Source organism: Meles meles, chromosome 12, assembly GCF_922984935.1.
Source record: "Meles meles chromosome 12, mMelMel3.1 paternal haplotype, whole genome shotgun sequence".
Taxonomy (NCBI): domain Eukaryota; kingdom Metazoa; phylum Chordata; class Mammalia; order Carnivora; family Mustelidae; genus Meles; species Meles meles.
In genome coordinates this window covers 52,142,698-52,164,923 of record NC_060077.1, presented here as the reverse complement: position 1 = coordinate 52,164,923, position 22,226 = coordinate 52,142,698, and the positions used below count along the sequence as shown (strand labels likewise).

The window sequence follows — 22,226 nt, the reverse complement described above, 5'->3', positions numbered from 1 at the left end:
GATAGGAGAGAGAAGTGGGCGGTTGCATCTGTATTAGCCTTGATGTTTGACAGAGGCACTTGACTTCTAATCAAGGCTGGATGCGAAGCCCCGGTTCTGCTTCTTAATGATGGGGCGAGCTCTTATATTCTCTGTGCCTTCATTTCGTTATTGATAAGTTGTTTTAGCGACTTGTCTATTCTATAAAGGTGTGATGAGAGTCAAATAATATTATGTATGATCATGAGTGTGAAAGTTCGTCAAACCATGGACTATCACTGAGCTCTTGGTGCTATATTCATTATTAGAATATTGTTCACAGCCACCTCGCCCCCCCCAAACCCCCCCCAACCCCCGCGGCTTTTATTCTCCCTGCTCCCAGAACCGTCCGTGTTCTTCAGACAGGTCCAGAGAAATGTCTCTTTGTCTCAGCAGTGGATGTGCACACAGTTCTAATCACATGTTCTTGGGCAGGTCACTTAAATTTCTGGGTCTCAGATTTATTATTTTAACATTTTTTTCTATATCTATTCTATTCTATTCATATAATTCTATTCTATTCATTACATTCTATTCATATAATGTAAATTATGTAATTAAATGGAATAAAATAATTATGTCATTATTTATATATAATAATATAATAATAAAAATACATATAATACAGCAGAGGCCAAATTACCAGACTAAAGAATCACAAAAACTAGTAGAGATAGTTTTTAGGATGGAATGAGAATGGGTTTGGGGTCAGGCAGGCCCATCTTGAGTAGTAACCCCACCACTTCCAAGAGTGTGTGACCATGAGCAGCTCACAGAGCTATAGGTTTTCCATCTGTATAAATCTGCTTCATAGGATTACAATGAAATAATGTATATAGAGCAACCTAATTCTTGGTCAAGCAGGTAGTTGGTTGATCCATAAATCCCATTTCTCTTCTCCGTGGCATTCCTTCCCAAGATGAGGTCTGTGGGTCTGTGTTACCCATCTGTAGACTGGTTGAATATTTCATAGCTATGTTTGAGACTTAAAAGCATTCTCGCACTCTTTCATGCATGTCCTGGTTCTCCATCCAAAAAGTAGGGTACACAAGGTCTTGAGCCCCATGTTCTGCTTCTCTTCTATTCCCCACAGTGGCTAGAGGAATGTGGTATGCACACGGCCCCGTGTAATGGACCGTAAGGGAAAAGCATGTGCAGAATCACACTTCGCAGGGACATACATTGTCCCAGTGCTCAGTTGGGCACACCAAAAGGGGCAGCTCAGGGTCATCCTAGAAAGGAAGCAGGAAGTGGCCTTGTTGGAGAAACAGTCTGCTAGGTGCTGTAGCGACTAGATTTTTCCAAGGTTATGCAATGATGAGGGGAAGCAGGCTAGAAGCTTTGAGAAGTCCACCGTAATGGAAACTCATGGGGAAAGACCTGTTCAGTGTTGTTTTGTGATTTTTCTCCTTTGAAGGAATACCCCCTATGAGCGGAACGGGAACATTGCAGATCTATTTACTTGATATTAATGACAATGCCCCTCAAGTGCTACCTCAAGAGGCAGAGACTTGTGAAACTCCAGACCCCAATTCAATTAACATCACAGCACTTGACTATGACATCGATCCAAATGCTGGACCATTTGCTTTTGATCTTCCTTTGTCTCCAGTGACTATTAAGAGAAATTGGACCATCACTCGGCTGAATGGTAAGAACAGGTTAATTATTTGATGATAGGTGCAGCTGAGAGGTTTTGAAGCCTAATATGAAAAGTTAATTTTAGGTGCTTTATAATATTCTCATTAAATATATTTTAAAAGCTACTTAAAGTTAAGTAAGATGTTAAAAGCTTTCACAACTAAAAAAAATCTTCACAATGTAGCGTAGTTGTATTACTTGATACATACTCTTAAGTAGTAAATGTACTCTAGAAAATGCTGCATGTTTTTTATCGTATGATGTATTAACTATCCACCATACTTCTTCCTTTCTCATGTAGGTGATTTTGCTCAGCTTAATTTGAAGATAAAATTTCTTGAAGCTGGGATTTATGAAGTTCCGATCATAATCACAGATTCGGGGAATCCCCCCAAATCGAATATCTCCATCCTTCGTGTAAAGGTTTGCCAGTGCGACTCCAACGGGGACTGCACCGATGTGGACAGAATCGTGGGCGCAGGGCTGGGCACAGGCGCCATTATTGCCATCCTCCTCTGCATCATTATCCTGCTCAGTAAGTGTTGGCATTGTCTCTTAGAGTTTAATTCTTCTCCCCACTAAGACGTGTTGCAAAGTAACTTCTTGCTGTTGCCTTTTGACATCATCTGACAATTCTCTTCGACCTCTGAACGCATTCTGGCCAACGTATATGGGACAGTCAGGTTCGCCGCAGAGTGAGAAAATCCCTGGGGCACTTACATGCTTAGAGCAAATCCAGCCAACCCATCTCCTCACTCCTGACCCATTGCAACCGTTTTCCGATGCTGATGGCTGGGGGGAGCTGTAGCAAACTCTCTTCATAGGAAAATGTTAGACAGTCCTAAGTGTGAGCTCTTAGCTTACGATTTGAGTATGGATTTATGGCACTTGGTTGATGATTTAGGAAAATAAGTATATTGCTTTCCTTGGCTTGCCTTCATATAAAGCACAGTCAGCCGCGACTCCGGTCAGGCAGGGATCAAGGTATTTGTTACTGAAGGGTACGTAAAATAGTGAGCGATTGTACTTCATACAGCACGTTTGATAATAGAAGTGATTGCATAGCTCAATAAATTGTCTGTCTTTAGAGCAAGTCTAGATTAAGGAATTGCGCCTTTTTCAGACACTTTGAAATCTTTGGTTCAGTGGAATGCAAGAAATTAACCACTGGAAAGTACTTTAGGAGCCACTTCTAAGCGTGCAGGTTAAAAGGATAAATTGCCGGGGCCCTGTGTTTTATTGTTAAATAGCAGCAGGACTTAGCTTATTGTGCGACCATGCTATGCACCAATCACTTCCTTGAAAATGCTGGCCATTTCTTTTATGTTTTCTCCATTTACAAGTGTTCTGGCAATTTAGAATTCTGTCCCTTTATTCCGAGCAATTACTATAGAAGCCTGGGCATTTTTTTACTTCCTGTGTGGAGACTACTTTGACTATAATTTGAAACCTGCATGCTATACTAATAATCCACTTGCTAGATTTAGCCCTAGAACAATGGCAAATGAGATCATGTATCTGGCTTTAAAAGGAGGATATTTACTTTTATGGCCAATAATAAAAATGTGCTCAAATAGGAGTCATTAAATCTCTTGCTTCAGGATGTAAACCGATATCCTCAGATTTGAGAGAGAACGCCCTCCTTAGATGTGCACTTAGGAATATGTTTCAGTTTGAACTAAAATGTGGCATATATGCCAACCTTATCAAGAAAGACTTCGGTATGATGGATGATGGCGTAGGGGAGTGACTGTAGCATTTTGAAAGAAAATGAATCGGTGCTCATTTTAACGTCAACCCTCTGGAAAAATCACGGTGCCAGATCTGGCACAAAAGTGTAAAGCAGGAAAGCCTAATGTTATTTCAGTGCTCAAAATGAATCCCGTCAGCTTCTCACGTGAAACGTACATTTTAGTAGGAGAGGGAATGCAGAATAGCACAGGGAGAAAAACACCAGCCGTTGGGAGCCAAAAATCCTCAAGACCCAATTGCCAATCCAATTCCGATTTACTACTCGAGTCATCCTGGTAGGCGCCTTCCTTCCTTGGGGAGTGTTCCTCCCTCTGAGGTGGATGGGATCATGATGGCTGACCCACCTCAGTGAAACAGCAGTTGCATAACAAGGAACAATTAACTTACTATTGTTTGTTGGTTTACAATTTACAAACCATTATATTAGGAGTGTCCTATCCTCCAGCAAGCCAAAGTCAGAGACAGACATGGTTATTGTCCCCGTTGGTAAATGATAAAATGGAGGCTGGGCATTCAGCTAGTGAGTTCAGAGGGCAACGGGTTCTGGAACCCAAGGTTTCAGGCTCTGTGTCCTGTGCTTGCGCCCTAGTACAGCCTTCTCTCTCCACGGCAGGCCAGAGTGAGGGAACAGACTGAGAGAGGCCTTACATGCTCTTGACCCAGATAATATGTTATTAGTGTGAAAAGCGGTGATTAAAAAAGTTATGTTTTTAAAATTATGACACTATTTTTTTTTTAACTCTTTCTGCTTAGTCCTTGTTCTGATGTTTGTGGTATGGATGAAACGCCGGGATAAAGAACGTCAGGCCAAGCAACTTTTAATTGATCCAGAAGATGATGTAAGAGATAATATCTTAAAATACGATGAAGAAGGTGGAGGAGAAGAAGACCAGGTGAGCTATATTTTAAACCTTTGAGATGAAATTTTGTGATCACGTAATTCAAGGGGTAGGACAAATGTTAATACACGCAAGAAGTAGGGAAATGGTCTCAAGTTTCCTGTTTGTCACTTTATCAAATACTTGGGGGGAATTCTTCCCTAGATGTGCCGCACATTTCTTGATTTTTGTTTTTCGAAGTGCCAAATGTCACTGTATTTTTTTCTGCAAGAAAATCGTTAACATTGAGGAGCTAGGATTTAAACCCAGTTCCAATTATAATAACGCTAATAAAAATATTTTTTATAGTTTTTCTTCTTTGGATATGGAAAGTATACATAAAATTAGTTTCTACAAGGGGATTTATATAGACATAAATATACAGGAAAAGCACTAGATAATTCATTCTACAAACACTTACCGAGCAAGTTCAATATTCCATACACCATTTTGATCACTGAAAATACAAAAGTGGGCAGAGCCCACAAATACCTGCCCTCAAGAGTCTTAAATTCTTGAGAAGTATTTGAAGTTGGAGACCATATCTAGTTCATCTTTGTATCAGTAGAGTCTTTCATGTTGGCTGGGTCATACATGTGGAGGTTCCCATCTGTCTATAAAATCACATGAGCTCCTGTATCACTGTGTACATAAGGAACTGCATACATGTTCAAGGATGAGGGTGACCAATATGTGGAACACCATTATGTGCTTGAAAGCAAATTTTAGGTATTGCCATGGCTCACATCTATAATGCCTGTATCACATACAAGGCATTCTGCTGGGTGTAATAAATGCTGGTGTCTCTTAAATCTTCAAAACCCTGTGATACTACACTGTGAGTATCTCCCCTTTTGTGATAGAAAACAAAGCTAAAATTGACTGGATTCTCATACAGAAGAAGGAAGTGATGGACGCAGAATTTGAATCCAGGTCTGCCTGATGCCACAGCCTAAACTAACCACCCTAAGACCATACCTCTCGTAATTACCTGAAGATACTAATGTAATCCGCACAAAGTCACCATGACAGGTGACTGTATTTTAAATACTTTGATAATTATGTTTTTCCGACTTAAAAATACAAACTTCGAAGCAATAGTCAAAAAAAGAACTCAGAATTCTTGGGTCATGGATCATTATCAGTAAATTCAAATATACTCTGTCTTAACTATATATGTAGACAATTAGTGATAAGACCGTTAATTTGAGTAAAAGCAAATTTTCATGAATGTATTTTCTCTTTCCCTTCTCTGAGGAAATAATAGATCACTTTTTGGATGTTTAGGGGTTTTTGTTGTTGTTGTTGTTGTTTTGTTTTAGTTTTTTCTGTTTGTTTTGCTTTTTTAAAGATTTTATTATTTATTTATTTGAGAGAGAACATGAATACAAGTTGGGGGAGGGGCAGAGAGAGAGGCAGAGAGAGCATCTCAAACAGACTCTGAGCTGAATGCAATGTGGGGCTCGATCTCCTGACCCTAAGATCAGACCTGAGCTGAAACCAGGAGCTGGTCGCCCAGCCGACTGCACCACCCAGGTGCCCCTGTATCACTTTCTGTTTTCCAAAGCACATTCACATCCACTGTTGTGCTTAGCCTTTATGGTAACCCACTGGAGTTCTTCATGTTCCATTTGTAGCCAGTTGCGTGATGAGCTCTCAGAGTTTGTAACTGGCAGAGCCAGAACTGAGGTCCACCTTTTCTGATTCCAGATTCCGTGCTTGGCTTATGGCACCTCAACTCTTGCATGTAGAAGAGATGCTTATTAAAATATGTTGAAAACTTGACTCATGTGTAAAGCTGCTTTGAATACTGACTAATTAAAGTGGCTCTATAAATATGCCCCAGGGTTTCTTGCTTATAAATGTCTTTGGATATTAAAATTCATGTTTGGCTTAATCCTTAATTAATCTATCCTTTCACTTTCCTGAGCTGTGTTCAGGATCAGCAAACGTATATTGATCACATTATCTCATAAATCTTCTACTTTCAGTATTTTATTTTTCATGTCATTGTGCATAATTTTCTAGGCATAAATCTAAACCCAACTCCATGAAGCTTCAGTAGAAATAGTAATAACTGGAAGGCTACCAGTCTTAACTGAGTGTTTCACAGAATTGGAGGCCCAGAGGCAAGAACCAAGATCGTTCTCAACATCGGGGAGTCTGGGCCAGGGCACTCAGTGTTACCTGATCTCGCTCTCCTTTTTCCTCCTTCCCACCAATCCCTTTGAGCAAAAGTGTTGAATGAGGTTTTATTGTTGTAGTTATTTTAGGTAAGACTGACTGCCTTTACTGACTTTATCCACTTAGATTAATTCTTGAGATGCAAGAAGTCAAACTTACCTATTGCAAGATTTATTAAAATCATCCTCATAAATGTTCAGCCTCTTCTTTTACTGACCTTTGAAATTTTCTTTGACCCCAGATAAGCTCTTAGGCACAAATGTTTTGTTTTCTACCCATTTCCCCAAGAGTTGAAAGATTTTTCTGGAACTTTCTCTATATTGTCCTCTGTGTCTAATTTTCTTTATTTAGTACTGGTTTTCCTATAGTATCTTTTGGTAGCTAGCCTCTTGGTTCTTTGATGCCATGCTCATCTAGATCAAAAGCCTCTGTCCATCTTGGTTTCTCTGTCATGATTTCCTTTTGCAGTTCTCATAGAAAATTGTAAAAAACGTTGGGGTGCCTCGGTGACTCAGTCAGTTGGACATCCGATTCTTGATTTTGATACAGCTGATGATCTCAGGGTCTTGAGATCAAGCCCCACATTGAGCTCTGGGCTCAGCAGGGAGTCTGAGATTCTCTGTCTCTCTTCCTCTCCCTCTGCCCCTCCCCCACCGCATGTGCTCTCACTCTCTCTCAAACAAATAAATCTTTTAAAAAATTGAAAGGGATAGATCGAGGTGACAAGGCTAAGGGAAGGGGGTTGTCAGGTGGGTTAAGAAGCAAAATAAACTGGTCTTTTATCAACGTGAATAAATAATTGAGAAGAAAATTGTGACAAAATTAAGTAATGGATTTTTTATTCATTCTGTGACTTACTTCATAATAGCAGAATACAAATGCAGTGTGGGAATGCTACACCAACAGGGGTTTTGTCTGTACCTAAAGTGGTTCATGAAATCCCTTTGCTTATCTCCATCACCAAAGCCACTGTCTCAACTTAACTTAGATCAGAATCATCACTGTCCGGTAATAGCATCCTAATAAACATCCTGTCTCTGGCTTCACATCCCCCACTAGCTCTTTGGAAATTATTAAATCTCCACCAGCTCTTTGGAAATTATTAAATCCAGACTTCCTCCTTAGCATGACAGGTCTTTGGCCCTTTGGTGCAGTCCCTTAGGGAGAAGAGAGAGGGTCTTGGGAAAGAGTTGATGGTGAGTGTACACTCCCTCAAGATGCAGATCCATCAGGCTTGTCTACACGTGGCCACTAAACTTTCCTTGCAAGTCTAGGTGATTTGTCCTTATGCTCCCCTCTACTTTTTTGGGGTCAAGACATGGTTTCTAAAAATATTTTCTTTATTGGCGGTTGTTCCCTTTTTTACTGAAGTATAGTCGACATGCAATGTTATATTAGTTTTTTCATGAAACTAATGACTCAACAAGTATACAACGTAATGACTCAACAAGTCTTTATGTTACACTGTGCTTATCACAAGTCTAGTTACCATCTGTCACCATACAACACTACTGCAGTATCATTGACTATATTCCCTACGCTGTGGTTTTTGTCCCTGTGACTTACTCATTCTGTGACTGGAAGCCTGGACCTCCTTAATGACAGATTCCTTTCTTCTTCCATTCTCTCCTCCTCCAGAGACAAAAGCAGCTATGCGTCTTATTTCTCTTAGAGCTTGTTAGTTTCTTTATTTTTATTCAGTTAGCCCCACTATGTTCCCAGTTATGGCTTCAAAAGTCTGTGATTTGGTCACTTATCTGGCTTTTTCTTTGCATTAGAATGTGAATAATAGCCTCATGACTTTCTACAACCCACCGGAAGCAGAAGGCTTCCTACAAGGTTTAAGAGTGTAACCACCATACATATCAGCAAGAGAATTTCCAGCACCCCGGAATCCTTCCTTATATCCCCTTCCAGGAAGTATGCCCTCTGCCAAAAAGTAACTAGTATTTTTATTTCTATCATCATAGAACAGCCTAGCTGGGTTTTAGATTTCATTATGTAAGTGGATGTCATACAGTAGGTACTTTTTGTGTCTGGCTTCCTTTACTCAGACTTATATCTGTAAGTTTCATCCATACTATACACAGAAGTAGTTCATTTTTATAGTTGCTGAAAAGTATTCTGTTGTAGGAATTAGCCACATTTTCTTCATCCATTCTACTGTGCTTGGACTGAGTTCATGCGGTTGCGTTATTATGAATAAAACTGCTATGAACATTCTTGTGTGCGGGGAGGGGTTGGTGCATTTCTGTTGGCATGTGCATAGGGATTGAATTTCTAGGTCCTAGAAGGTGTCTGTGGGCAGCTTTAGCACAAGCCTGCCAGTCTTCCAACGTGACTGTACAGTTGACCCCTCCCCTCATCACCATAGTGCATGAGAATTCCAGTGGCCCCACATCCTCACTAGCATTTGGCTTTTTCCAGTCTTTGAATTTCAGCCACTTTGATGGCATGTATCTCAGTATGATTTAATCAGGATGTTCCTACTGACTCATGTACCATTTTGACATTTTTTTTTTTTAAGCTTATTTGATGGAGAGAGACGCAGAGAGAGGGAACACAAGCAGGGGGAGTGGGAGAGGGAGAAGCAGGCTTCCCACCTAGCAGGGAGCCCTGTCCTGGGGATCAGGACCTGAGCTGAAGGCAGACGCGTAATGACTGAGCCACCCAGATGCCCCCCATTTTGACATCTTTGCAAGGTTTCTGTTTGGCTTTTTTTGTCCATTTTTATATTAGTGCTGTCTGCCTTTATCTTATTGATTTGTATGAAGTCCTTCTATATTATGAATATCATTTCTTTGTCAGGTAAATATATGGTCAATATCTTTTCCCAACCCATAGTTTGCTTTTTTATTCTCTTCGTGGTGTCTTAGGATGAACAAAAGTTTTTAATTTTAATGAAGTCCGGAATAACAGTTTTATTCCGTTTGGGTTAATACATCTATGTCTTATTTAAGAAAACTTTGTTGACTCTGAGGTAATGAATTCTCCCCCTAAAAAAATTAAAGAAAAACAACAAATTTCATAGTGTCTTCTTGAAGCTTTATTCTTTTACCTATCACATTAAGTCTGTGATCTCTCTAATGGATTATTCATTTGCTCTGAGATATTTATCAGAGTTCTTTTTTGTTTTCTCCCTTGATGTCCGGCCCTGCTACTAAAAAGATAACCCTTCTCCACGGCACTGCAGAGGTCCACTTGTCACGAAGCAGGTGGTTCTGAGCATGTGGGTGCGCCCGGAGGCCCTGTGCTTGTGCGTCTGCAGGCCGGCCTCCCGACCCTGAGTTGTACTGATTGTTCTGTTTCACTGCCATCCCCTTACAATGTCTTCCTATCAAGTTGCATCAGTTCTCCAGCTGAATTCATCAAGATTTGCATTAAAGTGCTTCGTGCAATTTCTCCTTTTTCTTCCTTAAGAAAAACTAAACAATTTATATAATACTCTTACTTTCTAAGTAAATTTAATCCAAAGATTTTTCCATTTTCTTTTTCAAAACAGATTTTATTTATTTAATTGAGAGAGGGCGTGAGTGGGGAGGAGAGGCAGAGGGAGAAGCAGGCTCCCCCATTGAGCAGGAAGCGGGAAGCAGGGCTCATCGCAGGACCCCAGGATCATGACCTGAGCTGAAGGCACACATTTCATGACTGAGCCACCCAGGCACCCCACTTTTCCATTTTCTAAACAAGATGCAAATGCTTTAAATCTTAAAATTATGGTCAGTTCCTGAGAAGTGCAGCTTTGTGAAATACATTCTATTTCTGTTTTCCATAATTTACATGTGACTCCCTGTTATACAGTCTTATTTTTTTTCTGTTGGCACACAATTTTACATTAGTTTCAGGTGTCCAACCTAGTGATTCAACAAGTCTGTATGTTAGGTTATGTTCACCACAAGTGAAGCTGCCCCCTGTCACCATAGGACACTGTGACAATACCACTGACTGTATTCCATATACTGTGCCTTATTCCCAAGACTTACTCCCATGACTTGTTTCTTTGTAGTGTGCATTAAGTCTTTTGGCAGTAGAATAGGAATCATACATTTTTATTAGTTTTGGGGGGAAGATATTATCTCTTTACACAAGTAGCCTTCGGAAATGGGATTGCTGCCATGTTACATTTTAGACAAGTTTTAGCTGGTTTTTATTACACGTAGGTAGTATTTTACGGAACGTGTGTTACCTCAAGCTGTGGATGGAGACTGTGCCATACGAGGCAGACATGGCTTGTCATAGGCAGTGGTCTGCTTGATGTCTCAACTGGACAATCCCAAAGAATCACCAGCTTTAGCAAAATATGTGCAGTCTCAGAGGGTAGTTTAGTCCATTGGGGAAGCCAGGTAGTGTCTGTGGTGACAGGCAAAGACAGCTGAGCTCAGAAGACTGTAAGACCCAGCCTCAGGCTGTCTCCGCCAACATTCCTGTTTCTCCTGCCAAGAGAAAGTATCCTTCTTGAGAAGCTAACTGATTAGAAAGAAAACAAAGCAAAACAGCCCTTTGCAAGGGTAGTCCTTATCTTCCCGGCCATTGATTAGCATCTCTGGCTGTCTTAGTTCTGTGCCAGGACACAGGTTGCTAATTTCTCTAACAGAATAGCTCAGAAGCCTAAGAAAAACAACAACAACACATCTGTTTCTTTTGTCTTGTGTGTAGTAGACTTTTACCAGCGCGTGTCAATACTATGCTGTGGTTTAGGTTGTCAGGACCCTAGGTGGGTCCCATATTTGAAGTTAGCATTAGATGCCTTTTGGCTGTTGGACAGACACTTCTAGTATAATGTCTGTTCTCTTGTCAGAGGGCGAGGTTCGTTCTTTATCTGCTTCACTCCCCTACCATCAGGTCGTTGGGTGATTATCAAGTCATGTTTAATCACCCTCATTAGGGTGCACTTTTGGCCAGTGGGGCTGGGTGCAGATGCTGTGTAGCTTTTAATGTTCTTTGCAGTGAGTTCCCTCCATATTAGCATCACTAATAAAATCTGTACAATATCGCCAATGGCTCACTTTTCATGGAAACATCCCTTTAGCCCCAGGATAGGAAACAGAAACCGTTAGCTTCCTGTTCTTCAAAGCTTAGACTTAATTACGATTGTTTTATATTAAATAAACATTTATGGAGTGTGTATTATGTTTACAACACTCACTGGTGCTCACTTTAAACAACCTCTGTCTCAATCACTTACCATTACACAGTTTCATTATTCATAATGATAGCAAAACCTATTGTTTGAGGTACCCTATGAATTAGGCACTGTAGTAAGTGCTTTTTATACATTATTTCATATGACCCTCCCACAGTACAGCAGAGACGGCACACGTTAAAAAGTACGGACGTGGAGATTAAGTCCCTGTCCATCTGATTCCAAAGAAAGTGGTGTGTTTCCCGGATCCTGTACCATCCTTGGCAACGCTCAGGTTCAACCAGGCGATTAAAACCGCACCTTTCATTAATGTCATTTGAATTCGTCAGAAGATGTCCCTTCCTTAGAATGGGCTCTGGAACATTTGACAGCTTCCTCTGCTCTTGAAGTTTGACTTGGAAAATCTCCCATTCTGAGTTTGGGGCTGAAGGGCTCGTATGGGGACTCTGGGTTTGTGAGAGAGGCTGCTGCTGGCCATGTGGGGAAGTTTCAGAGGTGACAGTGAGTGGACACAGGGATGGTTTGGGCCATGGCTGCTGGTTCAAAGGACGCATTAAGGGAGCAGTGCCCTCTCCACAGAAAAACACATGTAAGGTTAAAGCTGATGCTGGTCAGAGCTGGTCTTGACAGAAAGTGTGAGTGGCTAATTAAACGTTCCACATCAGTGATCTCTTGGACTCTTGGTCCTTACTCTTCCCCTGTACCAGGTCTGTCTCCCCACACAGCTGCTGCCGAGTGTAACATCATCATCGGCCAGATTATTGTCTCTCGGTTTCTTCAGAAGAGGCCCAGCCCCTCTTGCACTCAGGAGAATTCACATTCCAGAACCAAGAGGACTCTTATCTGAATTCCCACATTTGGTGTCTTAAGTTTTAGAGTCTAGTCTTCGCATCAGAGATGGTTCTGAGCTCTCAGAGAAAGTGCCTGACGTCAACCCTCCTGTTTCAGGGAGTGTGTCTGAAAGCTGGACTCCCTTTCACTTTAAAAGTTATATTTCATTAACTGTGGGTAGGGAGGGAAGGTGTGTCTGGACTTTTTAATGTAGCTTGCAAGGTGTAGAAATTGAAAAAATTCTTACAATTTTGGATCTCCCAAGCCTCTCCAGAAAGTTGAAAGATCTAGAAGAAACACGGCCAGCATTCACCCTTGACAACAATCACTGGAAACCAAACAGAGGCTTCTCTCTTTAAGCAAGGCAGACATGTTCTGACAATTGTTCTTGTTTTCTTGTTTTCATCTCAGGCCAGCTTTATTAACTTATGTTATAAACCAATCCTTTATAGAAATGTATTTTTGCTGACTCTGATTAAATTATATAATAATTATTAGACATTGGATTCACAAAAAACAAATTTCTACAAGGAGAAGATACCACAGTGTTCTGAAACCATGGAACAATTTTCTGTAGTGCTGTTTTGTTTTGATTTTTAAAGGAAAAGAGGAAAAGAAAGTGGACTCATCATACATATATTTAGATGAATAAGTGAAAAGAGGCCAACTGCAGTAACAAACTAACATTCCAGGGACCTAAGCCTGATTGAAATGTATTTCTCACTTATTCCATGGTCACTGGGTTTCAGGTCATGGGAATTGGGGGTGGGGAGGGATGGTCTACTCTACTTCAAGTGGCTTCCAGAGTCACCCCAGCCATCCATACCTGTGATCCTTGAATAACCAAAGGGCAAGGAGGATGATTTGTGGGAGATTTTTACGGGGTAGGCCTGGCGCACATGACTTCCATTCTCCATTGCCTAGGAAATAACCTGTTGGCTAGGTACCTAGTAAAAAGAAGAAGAAGAAGTGGGTTCGGTGACCAGCTGGGAGTCTCTGCCCCACCCTGATAGGTACTTAAGTTTAGAGAATCTTTTCCGAAGTTCTTTGAGAGGAGTTTCCTCCTGGGAACTCCAACAGTACTACTGTACTACTCCAACAGTAGAGTGCTAGCTCAAGTGCATTGTTTTTGTGACTGCTGCAGATATGCCAGAAGGAGGTGGGCTCACAGGGACACACAGGAGGCCATAACTCATAAAAATGAGATGCTGCACGTCAGGCTCACAAAAACCAGGGAGGGCAGCTTTCCTTTACCTGCAGGATGTTCTCTGTGCTCCCTGGGATTCTAAAGTCTTTTTGATCAGGGACCAACACTTGCACCTGTAAAAAATCACATGCAATTTCAGGATAAAGGGAGTCCTAATAGGAGCTCTTTGTAGTGCCCCAGGATTCCAAAACCCAGAAGTTCCAGATGTAATTGCTATATGTGTGACGATTGCATTTTTTTTTAATGAAATTGATTTCTTATGTGATTTGTGGAAATCAGTATCAGTACTTTTGTAGCTGAGACCCCCGGAATCTCCATGGCTCAAGAAGCACTAAATTGTGGAATTTAGGTGCTTAAGATGGGGTAAGAGCCCACAGCTCCCGTGAGCCAGGGCTTGGCTTTGAGGACTGGGGACTCTGAGGGTTGATGACTTAGTTTCTCCTCACATTGTCTCTCCCCTTTGCATGTCCAACTGCAGTAGGATTGAACAAACGCCTGGACCTGTGACATGTGACTTCACAGTTGCCTAGCTTTACTCATGGTCTTCACAGGCAACTCTGGTTAGCTTCCAAGACTGATCTCATGACCTCTTCCCTTGGAATCCCAGCTGGAACAAGTGTCTCTGCTCTGTGACCCACAGCATCCCATGTCTACTCTATTTTGAGCTTTTGTGTCTAGGCCTGCTCCAGACCTTAAGCTCTGTGAGGGCAGGGATTTGTCCTACTCATTTTTTATTCATGTACCTAGGACACTTCACACCTGCCATGTGTTCACAGAATGTTCATGCATTGGGCCTTCTTCCTGAGCCTCTTAGTTTTTATAAGTCTGTCTACCGGGTTAATTGAACTAGTACATCCATGTTAACTTGACTTTCGTTCTTTGAAATCCCTGTTGTCTTCAGGAAGTGATGATACCATTCATAAACGCTAGCATTCATTACGTCCTGTGCTGTGTCAGGCTCTGTGCTGTGCCCTTAGTTTGCATTTCTTTTATAATCTTCCCAACTACCTTGTGCAGTAGACACTGCTATTAGTCCAGGGTTCGAACCCAAGGTCCATGTGACTTGAGAGGCCAATGCACTTGCCAGTGGTCATATGACAGATGTCGTATATGGTGTTGCTGATTTGTAGCACACAGGTGATACTGGCAAGACCAGTGAGGCTGGGCCTTTAGCCATGGTTTGTTAGAAGACCACTGGTAATCTGGCTTTAGAACAGAGAAAGAGTAAGACTCACTTAATTGTTAAACATGGCTTGCAAAATGGAGCACATTTTGACATTAACAAAGTCAGAATCTGGAGAAGCAATCTCAGCAACCAAGTTATTACAAAAAAAAAAAAAATCCAAGTATACAATCTAGATGATAGGAGCTAAAATTTTAAATCCAGTCTGGATGCCTAGACAGAGGGATGGGGTACAGGTAGAGGAAAGCCCCTTGAGAGCAAAGGAGCCACTCCTGAAATCAAGGGACCTTTGCTTGAGGTGGGGCAGTGGGGAGATCTGTCTCCATGTACTTCCTGCCAATCTCAGGATCCAGCCCTGGTGTGGGCAACCAACCCAGGCCTTCTGACTCAAGCAGAGAATGAAATTATATAATTTCACCATAGTATATTTGATTCTCCGAGATAATTGTTTTACAAAATCTTTCTGCTGTGTGTAAGCAGACTGACAGATGGCTGAATCTGGACACAAGTGTGGAGACCATTCCACAACTGTGGAGATTGTATTGTTGGCTGAAGCACACTCTTGTTACGTTCTCCAGTTGTTCGTCTACGTATACCCACCTGCAAATACGAGTATATGTTAGTTATGCAAAGGCTGATACTTGTTTCACAAGAGGAGTTTCACCAGGGATTGGATTAGTACATTGTCATTCCCTTTGTGCTAGTTCTTCTCAAAACTATTAGCGGCAGGTGACACACGTCGGTAGGCTACCAGCAGCATATTCTCGGCTGGTCGGGGCCCATTCATTCCCCACCGGGCATGAAGTATTTTTAATGTGCATGTGATTTGCACCCGACCTTTTATTGTTATTCCTGTCACTTTGTGTGAAGGAACAAAATGTTTCCTGGAATTCATTTTAATATTCATTCTTCCTGACTAATCATAAGTTTATTAGATTTGTTTTAGAGGAATAGAAAGTTACCAATATCCCAGTAATAACAGTGGTAAGGATTTTGAATGCCAGCTATGTATTAACACTATGCCTTGGCCGGGGTTGGGGGGGAAGCTAAGACGCTAAGTGGCATTTGCCAAAGTTTGGTCACCTGGCCAGATCCACCAACTGCCTGGTTTTATAAATAAAGTTGTGTTAGAACACAACCATGCACCTTGTCCGTTGTTTCTGTGTTATCTGTGGCTACTTTTACTTGGTAGCTGCAGAGTTGAGAGCCTATAATAGAGATTATATGGCCCAAAGATACTAAAATGTTTACTCTCTGGCCCTTACTAAAAAAGTTTTGCTAACTAAACCCCTGAGGGGTTAGAGGGTATGGAGCCCTCATTAACATTTTGTCTGAAGTTTGAACACTCTTAAGGTTAGCACAGGACCTTGATGGAACCTGCCCAAGGTCATCCATTTGAATATGGTGAAGTCAGGGTTTGGATCAAGGCATTTTGATTCCAGACTCTATCTTTTGCAATCACTGTAGCACGCTCCCTTGATGTGTACGTTTATCTTAAGCAATGATTAGTTCTCCTTAGGAAGTTCCAAAACAATGTGACTTAAAGTGGAGAAGGATTTTTGATGCTCTGTCACCGTACTCCCAACCAAATCTTGTCATTTCTTTACTCCCTATTTTTAGGTTTCCTCTAAGATAGAATACTAGGTCAGACTAACATCGAATGGCTTTGATCTTGTCTGAATGGTGACATTTGTATTTTTTGTTGGAATTTGGAGCTTGAGGTGGGAGCGTGGCCTGAAGATGGATGCAGAAAGCATACCGTGTATCTCCCAGACAGACATGCTTGAATGGGTTAAGAAGTATAGGACTATAACTGAATTGCACTGAAAGGGGGGGAAATGACAAACATTAGTATAAAAAAATAAATGTCAGATTTCAGGAGCAATGTCATCTTTCCGAAGCCCTGTTACTCTGCTTCATGCTCCAGGCCCCGCACAGCCACATCCTTTATTCCTCCAGCAGCTCACACTTTCCCCTCCCATATTTTTGTAATTGCTTATAGATGCATTATATTAGTTTTCATCACTTTTGAGTGCATTCTTTTAAAAGTCATTAGACTGAGAGGTCTATGGGCAACTGTGTCTGTGAGGCAAGAGACTCTCCGGAAAACTATTTGTTGAATCAAATCTAAGGGAACTGTATTTGCAACAACTTTTCAAGAGATATGCCATAATTTTACAATAGGGACTAAGCTGTGATAAAATTTCAACAATGTCAGTTTTCTACAACAGAACCATCATTTTGCACCAAAGAGTGAAACTTCAGCACATTCAAAATTCTGGAGACCGAATTTTGAGAGAATTTTGAAAGAAGCGGTGGCAGGGCCGCATTAACAATAAACAATGAGGCAGAAACAATGGATGTGTTCCCTCTTCGTGGGGACCTGGCTACGTCCTTAGTGGGAAGTGGGAAACTAGTCCTCTAGTGAGATTACGATGTATATGAAAGCAGAGAATAGAGGTCCTTCAGCTGCCCCCACGTTATTTTGTCTCTGTAAGGCTCATGATTCAAGCCAGAAAAGCTTTTAGCAAATCTTTTGTTTTGGGGGGCTTTCATAATCTGTAGAATCTACTTAGTCTTCCACATCATTTCGCCTGGGTAGGGAGTTACCAACATAACTGTATTTCGCTGTGGAGGAAAATCACGGAGTATCGTCATTTACATAAAGCTTGCAAGGGTATTTGACTTACTTGTCAGCAGTGGTATGGTAATGTGTTGACACCTTACCACTATTTTATTCAATTATTTTAATGCCAGAAGCTATAGAGGGTGAGATAATAAGGTTCTTCTCTTCCATCTTCCATTCCTTTTTGTGTCTGTCTGAAGAGTTTTTGCCTGTGCCAGTCAGCTTTTTTTCCAGATAACTTTCTTTTTTTTTCCCTTCAGAATTTGGTCCATTTACTTTCATGTTAGTATTTTTACTTCTCTCAGTCACTCAGTCTCGAAATTAGAAATGTTTTCCTTATCTATGTGGGAATTTGAAAGTTCCTTGCCTTTGCTACTATAAAAGGAAAGTTTTCCACTTGTACCAGCCTTTGCCTAGGAGATAGGGAAGCTGGCTGCTGTGTTCCTTTTCTCTTCTCCCCAGTGGAAGCTGATAAAGGACCGGGAACTTTCAGTGCCTCCCTTCCCACTCCCCCTCACCGGCTCTCCGCACAGGCCCTCCTGATGTCAGACCTAAATCCTAAATGAAGAATCCTAAATTCTGACTAAAACTCAATGAGGCACGGTTGAACCGACTTCACAGGCCAGAGGGCTAGATCCCAGCGCCTAGTTAGCTTACTTAGCATAACCTTCCTGAACGCCTCTTCTAGCATAGGAAACCCCCTCATGTTTCCCACCTCAGCAAACTGTCCTGTGCATGCCTTCACAGCCCCGGGGCAATGATATATATAGCTTTTTTTTTTTTTTTTTTTTTTTTTTTTAAATTTCGCTTTCTCTGGTGGTCTCTTGTTTTATCCTTCCACACTGCTTACCTGAATCTGTGACCTTGGGCAAATCATTAACCTCTCTGACCTGTGGTAATCAATGGGATAAAACAACACACACTTGGAAGGATTTGTGCTCAGAGTCTGAGGTTATCACTCGAGAAAGTACCTAGTGTCATTCCTGACAGATGACGGGCACCAGGTGAAGGTTGGTTTCCTTCTTTCATACATACCCTGAGCTGAAAATGGCATCTGGCACTCAGTAGGCTCTCCTTAAATACTTGTGAAACAGTAAATGAGTGTTTTCATCACTCTCTAAACCAGACTTAATTGCACAATTCTATAGATGCTGCTAGCAATGTAGCTTCTGATTTTTTTTTTAAGCTCCCTGAAATTTTTACCTCGGTTCCAGAATTTCTATCTAGACTGATGCAGCATTTTAATTTATTTAAACATAACCAACACCTTAGGGTAGATTCGTGGTATCTTTACTGAACCAATTAGAAATCATTGCAAGTCAGTGAAATTTAACAAGAAAAGCCAAAACCAGAGTTAGCTACTAACTAACGTTTTACTAACTCTCCCATAATTGTTATCACTCTTAAGATATTTTAAATCATAGATGGACAAAAAATTTGTTGATTGCAATGTTAATATTCTAAAAACCATAATTCCATTCCTACTTCTAATGGTTGTTACCAAATAACATATGTTCCAAATATTTTAAAACAAGATTTAAAACAAAATTAAATTTTTTCATGAAGTTAATATTGCAAATAACGGTTGACAATCATAAGAGAATTTTCAGATCTACTTTTTCTCTAGAGAGTTTTAGGATCAAAATAAAAGATTTCTTCTTGGATTTTTTCTTTGTAATCTTCAGAAGTAAGACCATGAACCCAATGACCTTGAGGATGTTTTCGGTCTCTGTAATTGTCTTTATAATTCTCATCCTACATGTTGTAATTTGTGTGTTTAAGTAAAGTATTATGGGATTGTAAAGATGTATAATTTAGGAGGTTTGCACAGAGTGACCCCTTATCAAAAGGCTTAAAATTGGACCCTCAGGTCAGGACCTCTGCCATATAACACAGATGGATGTGGTCAGAAAAACCTGTCCCTGTGACCTGAAGACATTTCTGCTCACTCCTTAGCATTATCAGATTTTTTTATATTCCATACTTGTAATAGGCAGGAGAAACCATCACAGAGAAATGTTAAGCCACCCATTTTAACCCAGGTTCTAACTTCCATAAATCAGTGGTTTTCTGCCTTTTTTTTTTGATACCATCACAGCTGAGGAACATGACACATTTCCATCATTGTGGGGGACTCACCAGGGCAATGAATCTCAGTGACGGGACTTGGGGGCGGGGGTGTCTTTCTGTACCCCCCTCCATTGAGAACTACTGATGGTATAGAATGCGATCCAAGGCACGTTTCTTAAATTGGTTGCTCTTTTGAACATTTGGCATGAATATCATCGCTGAGACTTCATTCAACACATTTTTTAATGAGCACTTTCTATAGGCTTGCCATTTTGATGGTGGAAAGGACGGAGCAGCACTACAAACCTTTGAACGCTGTTCCTGCTCTCTGGTTCTTAAGGTGGTCGGAAGAGGCTATCAAAAGAAAGATAAAAAACACCTGTAAATTAATATGCTGTTATATATATATATATATATATATATATCCCTAATAGGTGAAGCAGACCAAGTAGAGATGCTGTCCTGGTCCGGAGGAGATAGCTGCAGTCAGGTCTAACAAATTATGACAGAATTTAAGCTCTATTTTGCCAGATCATCCCATTTTCAGGTGAACTATCCCTATGTCTAAATGCTGGCAATTCATTAGAAAAATTTTAAGGCACTGCTGGCCGGTCAAAATGCATTCACCTTTGTAACCTATGGGTATAGTGGAAGCTATATAAGCAATCAGGGAGCACAGGTTCTTTCCAGGTAAGGAATAGCATGAGCAAAGCCCGTTTGCTTCTTTTGTCTCTAGTTATGCCCAGGAAATTCCTATACAGAATTATCATATAAGATACTGAGTATCAAGGAGTTCGTCACCAGGTGAAAGACAGTCCTTAACCATAAGATTCAATTATTTAATTTCATGTCATTCAGAATTTTTTTTTTTTTTTTTTTTTTTTTTTTTTTTTAAAGATTTTTATTTATTTTTTTATTTGACAGAGATCACAAGAAGGTAGAGAGGCAGGCAGAGAGAGAGGAGGTAGCAGGCTCCCTGCTGAGCAGAGATCCTGATGCAGGGCTCAATCCCAGGACCCTGGGATCATGACCTGAGCTGAAGGCAGAGGCTTAACGCACTGAGCCACCCAGGCGCCCCCTTCATTCAGAATTTTTATAAAATATTTTACACCCTCAGCATAAAAATATTTATTAACTCTTATCAGTATACTTGCAACCTGTTTTTCCCTTCCTATGTAAAGCTTCAGTCATAGTCAGGAGGCACAGTTATTCATGGTTTAATCCCACTCTATTATACCTGGGAGTTATGCAGTTAAACATGACCTGGGAAAACATGCTTCTGGTGTGTAAGCATCCAGAGTTCTCTAAATAAATCCTTGTTTTTATTTTGTATTGCATTTTATTTCAAAGGCCTTCACATCTGTTATATCATTGTATGTCTCCAAGATAGTCTATAAATTGCTCATAAATCCCATAAAATTTAAAATGGAGCACATTTGTGCACAATCGAGCTGTTTTCACTCAGGTTTTATATGGAGAGTCTGAAGTCCTCTATCCTGACGAGAGAACAGCATTTCCATATCTTTGCTTATGCTGTTGATAATCCCAGAACGGTCTTTTCTCTCTCACACATAGATTGTTCAAGTTTCAAACCTCACACAGGTTTTGTACTTTGCAATATACCAAGTTTACATGGCTTGTCCTGCCCTGTGTACCTGTCTCCTCACGTCCCGTAGCCCCTTATACACTCCTGAGGGGAAGGGCTTTTCCTCAGTGCCTTCAGTGGTTAGGTTAGGTTAGCTGAATCTCTTGCTAAGGAGTTGTTTCCAGGATGGTTGTCAGGAGGAGAGTGTCTCAGCCCTCCTGGCCCTCCATACTCAATCTATCTAATCTGTTACCTTTTTTTGGTGGTTGTTGTTGTTTTAAGATTTATTTATTTATTTATTTATTTGTCAGAGAGAGAGAGAGAGAGAGAAAGCACACACACAAGCAGGCAGAGTGGCAGCAGAGGCAGAGAGAGAAGCAGGCTCCCTGCCAAGCAAGGAGCCTGATGCGGGACTCAATCCCAGGACACTGGGATCATGACTTGAGCCGAAGGCAGCAGCTTAACTAACTGAGCCACCCAGGCGTCCCTAATCTGTTACTTTTTAACTCTGGCCTCAGAGCTTGGACTTGACTCACTCTTCTAGGTGACTGTCAAAGAGCAAGGCTTTGAAGTAAGGCTCACATGTGTCAGTTGAGACCTGTCTCTGAGTCTTAGTAGATTTGGGACCAAGAACTTAGTTCCGTGGGTTATTTGAGATTCCATCTCAACTCTTACGTGGGGATAATAAAACTGACGATGGATCAGTGCTGATCAGAGGATGACGTGAGGGAACACATGTAAGGCCAGTGCAAGTGCGGGCTGAGTATTCAAATGTCGAATAAATCAAAACCACTATAGAGATATTTCAGATGGTGCCAAGCTGATTTTAGACAAAAAGATGAAGTCTGAACTATGAAGAGTCCCAGAAAGTCTGCACTCTCTGTAAATGTCCACATTAAATTGGAGAATCTTCTATCATCAGAATTTAGGAGCTTGAAAACTACAAAGTATTTGCCCAAACCTAAAATACTGATGTATTTCCACATTATAGTCCGTTTCTTTATTCCTGTCTCACTGGCTGATGTTAAAGCCAAAAATAGTTCTGAGGGCCCAAACTGGGGGGCTCAGAGCATCCTTCTTCATGAGTGTTACTCTGTCCATCTGAAAG

General features: G+C 41.0%; 1 protein-coding gene across 1 annotated transcript in view; it reads left to right on the top strand.

Moving 5' to 3' along the window:
* Positions 1–22,226, top strand: part of CDH2 (cadherin 2) — a 215,763-nt gene that overhangs the window by 179,735 nt on the left and 13,802 nt on the right. The window contains exons 12-14 of the mRNA XM_046025814.1: positions 1,436–1,669; positions 1,961–2,194; positions 4,165–4,304. Coding sequence (XP_045881770.1) covers positions 1,436–1,669; positions 1,961–2,194; positions 4,165–4,304 — 608 coding nt within the window. The remainder of the gene's footprint in view (positions 1–1,435; positions 1,670–1,960; positions 2,195–4,164; positions 4,305–22,226) is intronic.